General features: G+C 35.2%; 1 protein-coding gene across 3 annotated transcripts in view; it reads left to right on the top strand.

The window, feature by feature from the left end:
- The window catches only part of RB1CC1 (RB1 inducible coiled-coil 1), a 73,208-nt gene that overhangs the window by 39,716 nt on the left and 20,341 nt on the right, over positions 1 to 13,151 (top strand). For all 3 annotated transcript variants that reach the window (XM_051774209.1, XM_051774193.1, XM_051774201.1), the window contains exons 10-15: positions 804 to 990; positions 1,073 to 1,154; positions 1,988 to 2,049; positions 3,079 to 3,182; positions 5,531 to 5,657; positions 10,878 to 12,793. In XM_051774209.1, the coding sequence (XP_051630169.1) occupies positions 804 to 990; positions 1,073 to 1,154; positions 1,988 to 2,049; positions 3,079 to 3,182; positions 5,531 to 5,657; positions 10,878 to 12,793 (2,478 nt within the window). The remainder of the gene's footprint in view (positions 1 to 803; positions 991 to 1,072; positions 1,155 to 1,987; positions 2,050 to 3,078; positions 3,183 to 5,530; positions 5,658 to 10,877; positions 12,794 to 13,151) is intronic.

The following is a 13,151-nucleotide window of genomic DNA, read 5'->3' as shown; positions in this document are numbered from 1 at the left end:
TCTGTTAGTATGTGTTCCTAATTGCTTAATGTTGTCTTGTTTGTATTTGTTTCATTTTTGCTTGACTTCTCTCAATAAAAGCAATTTCTTTTTTTTTTTTAACTTGTGGTATATGCCTCCACCGTATGTATTCTCTAGTGGCAAAGTTGTTGTAATGTTTCTCCTCGAGCCCACTAGTTGATCACCTTTTCAGTAGTTACCCTGTGATTTAGTTATGTTGGTGGCAGTGCTTGAAATTAATCTATTGATTGTATCATGCATAATTGAAGTTGTGGTTACAAAGTGCAAGAATTTGTATGTTAAAGGGGCTGTTTCTTTGTGTGGACTTCCCAAACAGAGTTTTGTTCTTAATTCTTTGACAATATTCCTATTCTTACTGTCTTTTGCTGACGCTTTTCAATAAATATTGATAAGATTTATAAACTAAAAGTACTCTTTTTTTTTTTTTTTTTTTTTTACTGAGTAGGTATCAGCTTTTTTAATTCTGCTGGAGAAAGTTACATTATTATTGGTCCTAAGGTCATTTATGCTAAAATCATTTCTTGCCAAAACAATAGCTCTACTCAAATGATGGTAAATGTTCATTTTTTGAACACTGATGTGGATGACTTACTGTAAGAAATTAACAGGCAACTGCAAGGTGACTACTGAATTCTGAGTAGCTTGGTACTTTCAGATAGTCTGTTATTGTCCCATGTGAAATGATGCCATTGTTCATTTCATCCAGACGTTGCTAACCTAATTTAAATGAAAAAAAAAAATTACTGAGTTACAATCTTCTAAAGTGTAACCTACTTTTGTAGGTGGTGTTGTTTTGTAATGCTTCATGCTGACCAAGATGGAGAGAAACTACAAGCATTGCTTCGTCTTGTAACAGAACTCCTAGAGAGGGTCAAAGTTGTAGAGGCTCTCAGTACTGTTCCTCAGATGTACTGTCTAGCTGTTGTTGAGGTTGTGAGGAGAAAAATGTTCATAAAACACTACAGGGAGGTAAGTAAATAAAATTTTGAGACCAAACCTTTGTGTCAGTGTATAAATTGACAACTAACTACATATTTTTTCTCTTTCACAGTGGGCAGGTGCTTTAATAAAAGATGGAAAACACCTATATGAAGCTGAAAAGGCAAAAAGGGAATCTTTCGGTAAACTGTTCAGTAAGTACTTTCTCTTATGTGAAATCAGAAGTGTGTTGAAGTATAACTTTTTTAGTTAAAATACTTTCATTATATTTTAATTTCAGTACCTGTATAATTTTTTTAAACTTAAATAGGAAGTTCATGCAGTGTGTCAGGTGTTCCTACTGTGAACAAAATGTTTTTCTATTAATCAAACCAGAGAACTGTTTCATATAATTATCCAAAATACTGTGAAAGTTGTGATTAGTTTAATGTTTGTAAAAGATAAGATTTCTACCTATTAAATTTTATTGCAGTTTTTGTTTAAATGTTCCCTGTGTGCTTTACTGTTCTTCTAAACAACACTTTTAAAACTATTATTGGATATTTGGGTGTTGCTATGACTTCCTCTGGACTACTTAAGAAAAACCCAAGAACTAAGACCCGTGTCTAAAGACCTTGATCAGAAGTTTAAAGAAAACTTAGAAATGCAGTTGCTGGTAAAAGTATTCTTATTATTCCTTCTGCAAAGTCTGCAACTTGTGTTCTGAATTGGCAGCTAAAATAAGAAATTTTTGGAAAGAAGATTAGCAAGGTTAGAGTGAAGGTTTGGAAAAGAAGTTGAGGATTTTGTATGGGTGAGCATTAAGCAAAAGGAGGCTTCCATGAAGTGAGAAGTTCTACCTGAATGGTGAGGTTTTGCCTGAAGTTCTGTGGTCATTCACAATTTTATGTTGTCAACAAATGGCATAGTTAGCTTTCAAATGTAGTTCAGCTGTAAAACTGAAGTAACTTAATTGTTTTCTGTTGAGACATTGTTTGTATGTTGCATTTCTTTCGTTAAATAACTTTTTTCTCTCTTCCTTCCCCAGGGAAGTCTTTTCTAAGGAATCGTTTGTTTAGAGGACTTGACTCCTGGCCTCCATCCTTTTGTGTATGTACTCATATCTTTGGGTTTGTTTAATTTCTATATACAGCAGTTTGAGGAATTAAAAACCTAAGCTTAATTCATTCAAGCTATGTCCCTGTCACATTGCTGTGACACAAATGAAAAGACTGGGAACTAGTGGCCTATATTAACACTGGTTTGTAACTCCCAGTGTAGTGGGAAAAGAAATGTCATCTTAATACTCCTGTTTATTAAGGAGTCTGTGATATTGAACAACAAATTGCTGTTAATGGTCAGAAAAAAAGAAGCCAGGAGGAATAATTTGATCATCTAATCATCTTGTGAATAATAGAGCCATAAAATTAATTGGATGATAAAAGCAAGTAAAAGGTCTCCCTGTTTCCTGATAATCACTGAATAAGTGGAAAAGCATTTTTGTCTTTTAATTGACTGATAACATGAAGAGGTGAAAAGTATATCTGTAATTAAGCATTGACTGCTAACTTTGATTTTGTACGGCTTGGTTAATTGAAGTAAGCTAACTCCCTGATTCTAATGTTGCCATCTCACTTTGCCTTTTTAACGTTTTAGCTTCTCCTTTCCAGCTTTTTTTTTTTTTTTTGAAGGATACTTGGAAAATAGGAATGCTACTCATTTCAATGTTTCAAATACTGAACTGAGTTAATATTTTACTGTCTGTTCAGCAGCATAATAAGTAAAGCTTCAATGCCATCTCTTATCCCTTAACTTTTAAACTCATCCATAATATTTATGAAGCTTGGAAATATAGAGGAAGTTGGACTAGATGCTTGTAGGCGGATAGAAGTAGTGGATACAAATGTGAAGGTGTTTTTTGGTTGGTTGGTTGGTTGGGTTTTTTTGTGTGTGTTTTTGTTTTTGGGTTTTTTTTAGGGGGATGGGACATGGTTTCTTAAAAAAAAAAAAAAGGAAATCTTTTGAGAGAGATCAGTTTAACATCTTTTCTGTGTTATTTATTAAGCTCTTTTTAATCCTTCCTTGGTAATCTTGATTTTTACCTTTACAACAATGTGTAAATTAATTTCTTCTTTACAGACACGAAAACCTCGCAGATTTGACAGTGAGCTTCCAGATATCTCATTGAGTGACTTGCAGTTTTTACAGTCTCTTTGTCCTTCAGAAGTACAACCATTACTCAGGTAAAGCACCTTTTTAAACTTTGTGTGTTACAGAAATAGCTTCTCCTGGTGGTCCCACCTTCTTCAACTTTCCAACCCCAAATTCATTTTCCATAAAGAACAGACAAGGATATTTTCTGAACTGATACCATTCTTAACCGATGGTCTTCACTGATACATATCTACGTACTTCATGTACTCAAGCTCTGATTTGAACACATGTATTCTGTATCGAGATGTAAAGCGTGATGGGTGTTCTTTTGAGCTGCCTCATGGTTTAAAAAAAAAAATGTCAGTTTCAAACTGAAATAAACTCATAACTTTGTTTTGTCAGATCGGAATTAGATTAGATTTTTTATTTTGCTTTTGCTTTTTGTTATGTGCTATTCCAGAGGAAATAAAATTAATGTCTTTAGCTCAGCACGAGTTCATAGGGATCTCTTATATTCAATTACTGTTTTTTCTCTAACACACTGATTTTACTAAAAAGTGTAGTCTCCAAGTGCCTCTGCTGTCTATGGCAATCCATAATTTTGAGTAGAAGCTTTGTTTCTGTGTTTCTTACTTCCCAGCAGTGAGGCGGACATGCATATGTAGACAGGAAAGCTACTGTTTTGTCTCACAAGAAACGTGACAGGTTTAGTTTCTTATCTAGAACTTGGAGATGTCTTTCTGGAAAAGATGACTGTTAGAGTGAGCTTTCAAACTTGCATGTCTTAAACCTGGAGCAGTCAAGATGGAGAAATGCCGACCAAGATAACGGGCAAGAAACGGGCAGTAGCAAGTTCTCTGTAAGGTTCTGTCTAAGATGAGATTTATCAGTATGACTACATTGGGATGTTTCATGTTTCACCATTCTTCACTAGACGAGGTCTGCAGAGACTTGCTGAGATTCTTTTTTTTTTTCCCCCTACCCCAAGACCACAGTCCCACAAAGGTGGGATTACATTTGCAAAGGTAAATGCAAGAGGCAGATGCTTCACTGCCATCTGTCAGTTACCTATCATGTTCACCAACAGTGTCAGTCCAATACCTGTTACTGGTGCTTAACGCAAGTGTGGAATTAACTGCTTGTTTTCACCTATATTTTGTGCTGGCATTCTTTTTGATTCATTATCTTTGTGGTATTGTTGTTGGAGTTTAGGATTAAGTGTAGTGGACTTGGTCTGCTTGACAGTGGATTTGCGCTACGTCATGCTATAGTTCATACTCCCTTTTAATTTTTCTTATTCTGCCCTTAGTCTTGGCCTCACTGATTCTGCAGGGGGGAAAAAGTGCAAGCCGAAGTATCTTATTGCTAATGTTTGCCTGATTTTTTTGATCTGTGAGAATTTTACAAGCTTTCTGGGAAGTTTGTACTGAGTTGAGGGCAAATTTTGCCTTGCTATTGTCCAAAAACCAATCCCTAACTAAGCTGTTTTAGTTGGTCTGAATTGTAGTGACATAGTTTTCCACTTGATGGCAATAGAGGTGGGATTATGTCATGTTCCTCCTGGGTTTTTGGCTCAGTGTTGCATTTAGTGAAAATATAGATAATAGAGGTGAACTTGCAACTCAAGTGCAAAGCTGTCACACGCTTTGGGTAGACACTGAGCTTCAGAAGAAACTTGAGTAGTACTTTCTTTGGTATATTCATTTAACATGTAAAGAGCAAGCAACAGGCGAACTGAGACCCAGCACAAAATCCTTTTCTATCAGACTGAACCCCTGAGCTGCATAATTAAAATGATTTTTCAATTTACTTACAGTGCCTCAGTCTTCTGAAATTATATGCTTGAACAATTATTGAGATCTTAATTTTTCAAAAATACACTAGGTGCCACTTGCCCTATATATTGAGCAGAGAATGCAAAATGCATTGAGGTGTAATCTTGCAACACTTGCAATGTGATCATGACACATCAATCAGTCTTTTAATTCGGGTTACCTATCATGAAAATGAAATAGTAGAGAATTAATTGCTACTTCAAAGGAAGAGCTGTGTTGAAGAGAATCCAACTGGAGAGAAGAATAGAGTCATTTGCAAACATAAGTGCTTCAATTACAGATCTAATCACTACCAATTCTCTTCTGTTACTGTTATTGTAACTCTAGGTCCTACTGGCAAATGTTTCCTCTGGGAGAAAAGACTGGCATGTTACTTGCCCATTGTGTTTATTGTTATCTACTCCTTAAAAACTCTCAAGGTTTTAATTTCAAGCGCAAATACCGGGTAGTCTTACTAGATTTTCCATGTAAAATAGATGAAATAAATCAAGTACGAACCTTATACAGAGGGAAGTTTAGTGTTGTTGAAATACACACTTTAATATATTTGAATATTAAACTAACTGTGTGGGGAAAAAAAGTAATCCTGTACTATTTTTAAGGGTTCCCATACTGTGTGACTTCGAATCTCTTCACCAGCATGTACGTGCTCTACATAACCTGGTAAAGGCAGCACAGAGTTCGGATGAAATGTCACAAACGATTACAGACCTGCTGAATGAACAAAAGGTATTTTTTTCTTTCCTTTACCAATAAAAAAGAGAATATTATATTCAAAATAGTAGAATATTTTCATGATATTGTTTTACAAAACACTTCAGAAAGCAACTTTGTTTTTCCAGATGTAAAGATTAGTTGGTCTCATTACTGCATAAGTTTCCTTTCTAATCATGAACTAGTAAACATTCCAAAAATTTTGAGCTCTTCAAACGCGTAAAGCGAGTATCTAGAGAATAGTCAAAAGATATTCAATAGCTTCTAAACATTTAATAGATGCTTCTATTCCTCAGAAGTTGTAGAATTACACTGTTAATATTTTTTTCTGCCACTTTCAGATCTTCTGACGAAGGCAGAATGCAGAGCCTTTGTCACTTTAGTTTGTATTCAATGAAGCTGTTGTTTCTCTAGATTTCTGCATTGCTTCTTAGGTCCTTTTGGCACAAGCAGTTAAGGAGATTTTAAGGCCTTGGTTGGCTGTTGTGCAGCTTTCTTCTTTGAGTACAGAAGGAACAGATGGCAAAAAGATCTTCTCCTAGTTTTTCTGCCTGTCAAGCGGATATCTTCCCCTAGAAACTGCGTTTCTGCCAATCACTTTTGCTTCTGTGCGTTCAACCTCTAACTTTCGTAATACATCAGAGTCCTTTTAGCTTCTGACTGCAGCCTGTCTCAGTGAAGCTCTGGGTGAATTCAGCAATGCTTAAGATTTTTTGTGAAGATGACTGCTTCAAGTTTGGAGTTTTTTCTGTTGAAAATCAGTGTCAGTTTGGGGTACTGCTATTATTTATGGTGTAAATTCTTGTATGCGCTTGACAGACTAGGAGCATCTTCTGTAACTGCTAAGGTTGTGGGCATGTTTAATTTTGAATAGCAATTTCCTGCTTAAACCAGGTGACACAAAGTCCTCTATCTTTTTATTTCTCTCCGACTTGAAAGACTTCCAATAAATCTCCTGTTCATTTATGTAAAATATGAAATCTGGTCTGCTCTTTGTTCTATAACATAGAAAAGGTGTGTCACCTAAGTAATTTTTTAGCTATTTTCTCTCTTTATGAAGATTGTTTTTCAAATGAACAACCATTAAGAACAAAAATATTAGGACCTTAACGCTGTTAGCCACTGAAATGCCTGGAAGTGGTGTAAATTCTGTGATATCTTGAAGTTTTCTGAACACGCCCTTTCAACAGACCTTTGTCTGAAATACAGAAGTTCACTCTCAACATGGTCTATCCTGAAATTTATCTTGTACAAAACCAAGATAATAACAGGCGTTCTAGTAAATTAATTTTTCACTAAGGCTTGCAATGTCAGAAGAGTGAGAAATTTAAGATTTAATTTGAAATATACATAGTAACAGTAGAAAAATAAACAGGAAATGTGCCTGACTTCTTGAAGTCTTTGTGGTTTGCCCTTCTTGGTTCAGACTTGCCTATCTTGAGAAATTTTTGTCAGTATCTGGCTGCACAAAAAAAGATGTCTGTCAAATCAGGAGAATATTCTTCGCACTCTTCTCTTTTGCTGTACTTTGACCACTTTGGATTCCTGGCTGACGCAGAAATGTCAAGTGTTTAGGCAGATTTGGATAATTGTCTCTTTCCTTAGAGTAAATTGCACTGCACAGTTAGAACTGGACCATTCATGATGTCATCTTGAAAATGCCCATTTCTGTGTGTAATTTCAGTGATTCATTTTAACTCTTTTTGGAATTGAAGCAAATAGATTTGTCAGAGACTTTTTTTATTCTCAAAGACAGTGCTCTTGTTACTACATAATGAAAGTCTTTCTCTGGCATTGCTTTTCCCACAGATAATCCAGAAGTGTTTTTTAAATTATGCTACTTTTGCCTATTTTTTTTTAATAGAATTACTGAAATAATTTTTAAAATATTCCTTTTTTATCCCTAGTATTGATAGGAATTTAGAGTAAGTAATTAGAAGGATGAATAAACATTTAATGATTGTCCCAAAGATGCCTACAACTTCATGCAACCACACATTCTGTTGGTGAATTGATATATTGTCCCAATTTGGTGCAGAGCTGGCAACAAACTGTGTTGAGTGTTGCCCATACAGCAAATTATTACTCTTGCACTTTCCCAAGGAGACACATTTGACCCCATCCTCCCTTTCCATGCTAGTGGCACCAGAAGCCTGGTTCTTTAAATTGGACTGGGATAGTTCTCCTGAATTGTTGGTAGTGCAGAAATCTTTCCAGGTCAAATGGGAGCTCATCCTACTGCATCAGCCACAGCAACTGGTCTTTTAGTAGTTGCTTTAGGCAGGAGAGAAAAGTTGTGACTGCAGACAAGTGAGTGAAGAGCAAGTCAGAGGAGATCCACTACCTTACTAGGGATGTTAAGAGTGTTTCTTTCTAAGTGTCCCCATACCTCTTACTGTTTCAGCTTCCAGGTTCATAGAACGTGATGATGTGCTTCTCTATCTGATTTCTTATTTTAGTATTGCATCAGGGTAGTTAAAGAATATGGTTGTGGATATTTGTTTAATTTGTTACTACTTTGAAATCTGTTTTTCTCTTTAATGGTTTCTGCTCATTCTTTGTAATTTAATAGTCTCACATCAAAGATGTGTCTGTGCCCTCTTGTTTCCATAATACAGGAAAGTTTAAGCAGATCAGCGATTGGGTTAAAAGGTGTCCAGGAGAAAGTTAAGGTGCTGGTAGGAGTTGGGTAAGATGATTAAGGTGTCTGCTCCATGGTTAGTAAGTGATTAACATATGCAATCCTTTGCTGTTAAAAGTTTCTCTTGTAAGAGCAGCTCGCTTTTCAAATCAGATTATGAATCTACCATTTCTTCTAGTTGAGTTCTAAATGCAAACACTGTTTGTAATCTCTCTAAGAGTTGCCCCATTCTCTGAGTATTGTTTATTGTAGTAACATAACTAGAACAAGGCATGTAATCCAACAATACCTGGGAACTGTGAAATTAATTCTGCTTTTCTGTCTCTGCTTTCTATCTTTTTCTTGTTCACTCTTGACTCTACTTCGTCACCACAGAAATTAGTGTATGACACATGCATACATTGCTGCCTGTAGATTGTAAAACAGACTAGAAGGCAGGCACAGGCTTCTTAGAGAGGAAGCAATAGTAAAAAAGCTCTTCATATAGTTTCAGCTACTGAAAATGTGAGGTTTAACTCTTTACTAGGCATTAATCTGGTACTCTCACTAGACACTCAGCTCACAGCAGCCACTGCTGAGGTGTGTAATACATTACAACCCCAGGTTACGAGGAAACCAAGTTCATTAGAGTGTTGCTTCACAGAGTGACAATTATTTTTTTGTTTTTCTTCATGCTATATTCTTATTCTTTACCTTTTAGTATGATTCTGCAGGATTGCTAAAAGTAGATATCATCTTTCCTTTGCATGTGGCTTTCTGTTGGGCTTTCCCATATTCAAAGTCTTTGAAGTGCTTTTTTTTAGTATGTGCTTATTGACATCTGTTATGCTAGCTTTTCTTACTGATAGAGCTCTGGTTTATCATTGGTAAATGTTTGTCACTTAAAGCATGCTTTGAATACAGGCGTGTATCAGCCTGGATCCTTCAACATTTATTTTCCTGTTTTCTTAGATAAACAGCAAGCTGAAATTAAACACAAGGGAAATACTTCAAAAATACTTAAACCTGACCTAATAGTAACACTAAAAAGGAGTATTTTCCTTTAATTTTTCATCTCATGTCCTCTTCATTTTTGATAAATAAAGACAATATTTTATATGTTATGACAAGTTTTTTTTTTATAGTGGGTTTTCATTACTGAATTTCAAAATCATTGTGTGATTTACTTTCATAAAGATGCAAAGGCTAATGGAGTGAGGCTTAAATGCTAAATAGATGAGCTTTGGAGCTGGAAATAGATTATTCTTAAATCAGAGTTGAGAATTGTTAATCACACTACATCTCCATTAAGAGAACATTTGCACAGTACAGAGGAGGGTCCCTTTTTAGATAACAACCATTTGTAAAAGATTGAGAAAACAAAAATTGGGTATTTATACACCGGCAGTTCAGTGTCTGTCACTTCTGGGGTTTTATGGAGTTCTGTTGCTGACCATTTGTTGCCAAGCTCCCCTAACTGTTGCCAGTCAAGTTGCTGAATTTAGTGGATGGCAAAAGTTTATTCAATAAAAACTAACATGAAAAGATTCATCTTCAAACATGCGATTTAGAGCAGTGTATGCACTGGAACTTGAGATCTTGCTCTATAATCCATATAGTATTGAACAAGAACTGATGATAATGAGGTCTAAAATGTTACCTAATCATAATTAATTGAAAAAAATTTATTTGAAGGAGAGTTTTTAGCCTTTTAAGAATCAAAGCACTGGAACTGATCAGAATTACTTGGGGACAGTCCCATGAAGGTGGAGAAGCTGTAACTAATCTTTTTTTGGTTTACAAGGTGGCGTTACTCATAAATTATTATGCGTGTTTATTCTGACCGTTAGCTTTTCAGCCGAATATTGAAGGATCTGGTGCTACAGAATCAGGTTTGGTGGTATCCAGGGTCTAGAGGCAAAATGACAAAAATTGGCATCTATGGGAGTGCATGAAGGGGGAAAAAAATCCACTCTGGCTGTGATGTCTTGCATTCTGAAAGGTCAGAATGTTGCTTTTAATTAGAATGTGCTCTTCATTATGTACTAGTTCTACTCTCTCACATGCAGAACAATTCATACATGTTTTTAATGTTAGTAAGACAGCATTTTTGTTTATAGTGAAGCTTTTTGTAAGCCTTAGTTGGATATGTTAATAATGACTGGGTTACAATGCTTTTTTTAATAACAGGATTGGCAATAACAAAATAAAAATATTTTAGTAACAAAATTATTAGGAAAACTGAGTTCAATAGGCTGTTAGAAAACAAAGCCTATTTCTGACTGATTACTTCATTTTATTGTCATCTAAAATTATGTTTCAGTCCTTTCCACAGTTGGATGTGATCTATGCAAGACTTTTGGCTAGATGAACGTTTAATATTTACGTGTTTACAAATTAGGCTTTTTTGAAACTTAATAAAAAAATCTTTCTGAATTTCTGCAGTTTTTTACTTAAGTTTTAGTAGTACATGTTTTGGACTCTTAAAAATAACAAGGCTTAATTTTTTGTTTTTAAAGTTCTTGTTTTGCTTGGTAATTTTTAATCAATTTTTAATATTAACAGTTTTGCTTATCACTTTGTTGAGTGTTGAATTCGTCTTTTATAATTTGTAGGCCTCCAATAGCCAAGCTTCGCCACAATCTGCTACCACACCAAGGATGGAAAGTACAACAGGAACCGCAATTGCTACCTCTTCAAGAACTCCTCCATCACTCAGTCTTCAGGGTCCCCTGTGTCCTTCTGTGTGTCCCCCAGCTCCATTAGAAGAATTGTCTCCAGACAGCATTGATGCTCATACGTTTGATTTTGAAACTATTGCCCATCCGCACTTGGAGCAAGCTCTTAAGCAAGGATCGTTAGACTTGGATTCATTAGCAGAAAGTCCAGAATCTGACTTTATGTCAGCAGTAAATGAATTTGTAATAGAGGAAAACCCGGTATCTCCTAATGTAATAAGTGACCCACAAAGTCCAGAAATGATGGTGGAATCTCTTTATTCTTCAGTTATCAATGCAATAGACAGTAGACGTATGCAAGATACAAGTTCTTGTGTAAAGGATGTTTCAGTAGAAAATGCTTCTCTCAATGTTTGTGTGGAGAAGTGTAGGGTTATTGCCCAAGACTCCAAGGTACATTTAAGAGGCATAAAAGAAGATCTTTGCCACTTTAGAACGCTTGTACAAAGAGAACAGTGTGACTTTTCTAATTCTTTAAAATGCACTTCCTTAGAAATAGTAAATACAATTGAGAAGGTAAAACTTTCACTTGAAAAAACACTAAATGATAAGCATCAAAATGAATTACAGTCTTTGAAAAGTGAATATGAAACTAAAATTAATAAATTATTGGAGGATGGTGAAGAAAATAAAAAGAAGATTAAAAAATTAAAAGGTGACTTATTAGGCCTTGAGGAAGTTCTTCAGAATAAGAATGATGAATTTGCAATGGTAAAAAATGAAAAAGAAGCTGTAGTTTGCCTCCAGAATGAAAAAGACCAGAAATTACTTGAATTAGAATGCCAAATGGAGACACAAAATTCTGAAATTAAGGAACTGAGGCAGTCACGTGAAATAGTACTCGAAGACTTGAAAAAGCTTCATGTTGAAAACAATGAAAAACTACAACTCCTGAGGGCAGAACTCGAGAGTTTAGAGCAAAGCCATTTAAAAGAACTGGAAAGCAACCTACAAGCCAGGCATTTACAGGAATTTGAGAAGGTGCTAGCTGAGCACAAGGACTGTTTGGATAAATTAAAAAAAGAGAACCAACATAGACTTGAACAAATGCAGGAATCTCATGAATTAGTTATGCAGGAGAAACAGCAACAAGTAGAAGAGTTACAACTCAAGGTTTCAGATCTGTCTGATTTGAGGTGCAAATTAGAAGTTGAACTTGCCCTGAAAGAGGCAGAAACTGATGAAATGAAGCTTCTTTTGGAAGAAAGCAGAAACCAGCAACAAGAGACCTTAAGATCTCAGATCGATAAGGAAACAGAAAGCTTAAAAAAGGAGATAGATAAATTAAACAATAAACTACAAATTAGCAGTGATGAATATCAAGTGGGCTTATCAGAACTAAGGACTCTGATGACAATTGAGAAAGATCAGTGCATTTCTGAGCTAGTAGATAGATATGAAGAAGAATCAAATTTGCTTAGAACTGAATTAAATAAAGTAATACTTCTTCATAAAAAAACTGCTGAGGCAGAAAAAAGACTTTCAGAGCAAATAACAGAACTACAGAGTAAGTTAGAGTTGGAAATGAGTGCCCTAGAAAAGGAAAAAACAGAAAAATTGTCTCTCTGTGAGCAGCAGGAAAAATATGAAGCAATTATCCATAAACTAAAAGAAGAGAAAGAACTGTTAGTATCTAACCAAGAACAAGACAGGCAGTTGCTCATTCAGAAGCTCACTTGTGAAAAAGAAGATGCAGTACAAACTGCTTGTAAAGAGTTTGAATTACAGAGGGAAGCTGCTGAAAAAGGGCTTTTGGAAAAAATACAACAACTTGAGATGCAAGTAAATCAGAGGTACTGTAATAATTAAGTTACTGTGTTTTCCTAGTATTTTAAAGTAATCAATATGGTATATTCATGATGCACTATGCAGTAAGTGAAATTTCTATGTAATAGTGTTTATCTGGGTTGCTTTCTATATTCACATTTCAAGTTACTTCCATTTTATAGGTAATGGTGTTCACATGTCTGTAGTTAATCTCAAAGATTATAAAATATTTTATACAATATTATTTCCAGACAGCAATGAAGGTTTTTTATTTTGGTCTTGTAACGCTACGTTGAAGAAGTGTTTCTACAGTAGCAGGTTACTTGAAATTCCGATTTTTGTCTTCTCAGCTCTCCTTTCCCATCCTTTGCCCTGCTGCTTTCC

Source organism: Manacus candei, unplaced genomic scaffold (genome assembly GCF_025592945.1).
Source record: "Manacus candei isolate 608988 ecotype Guabito, Panama unplaced genomic scaffold, ASM2559294v1 h1tg000008l, whole genome shotgun sequence".
Taxonomy (NCBI): Eukaryota; Metazoa; Chordata; class Aves; order Passeriformes; family Pipridae; genus Manacus; species Manacus candei.
Note: the sequence above shows the minus strand (reverse complement) of the source record. Positions and strands in the feature narration are given on the sequence as shown.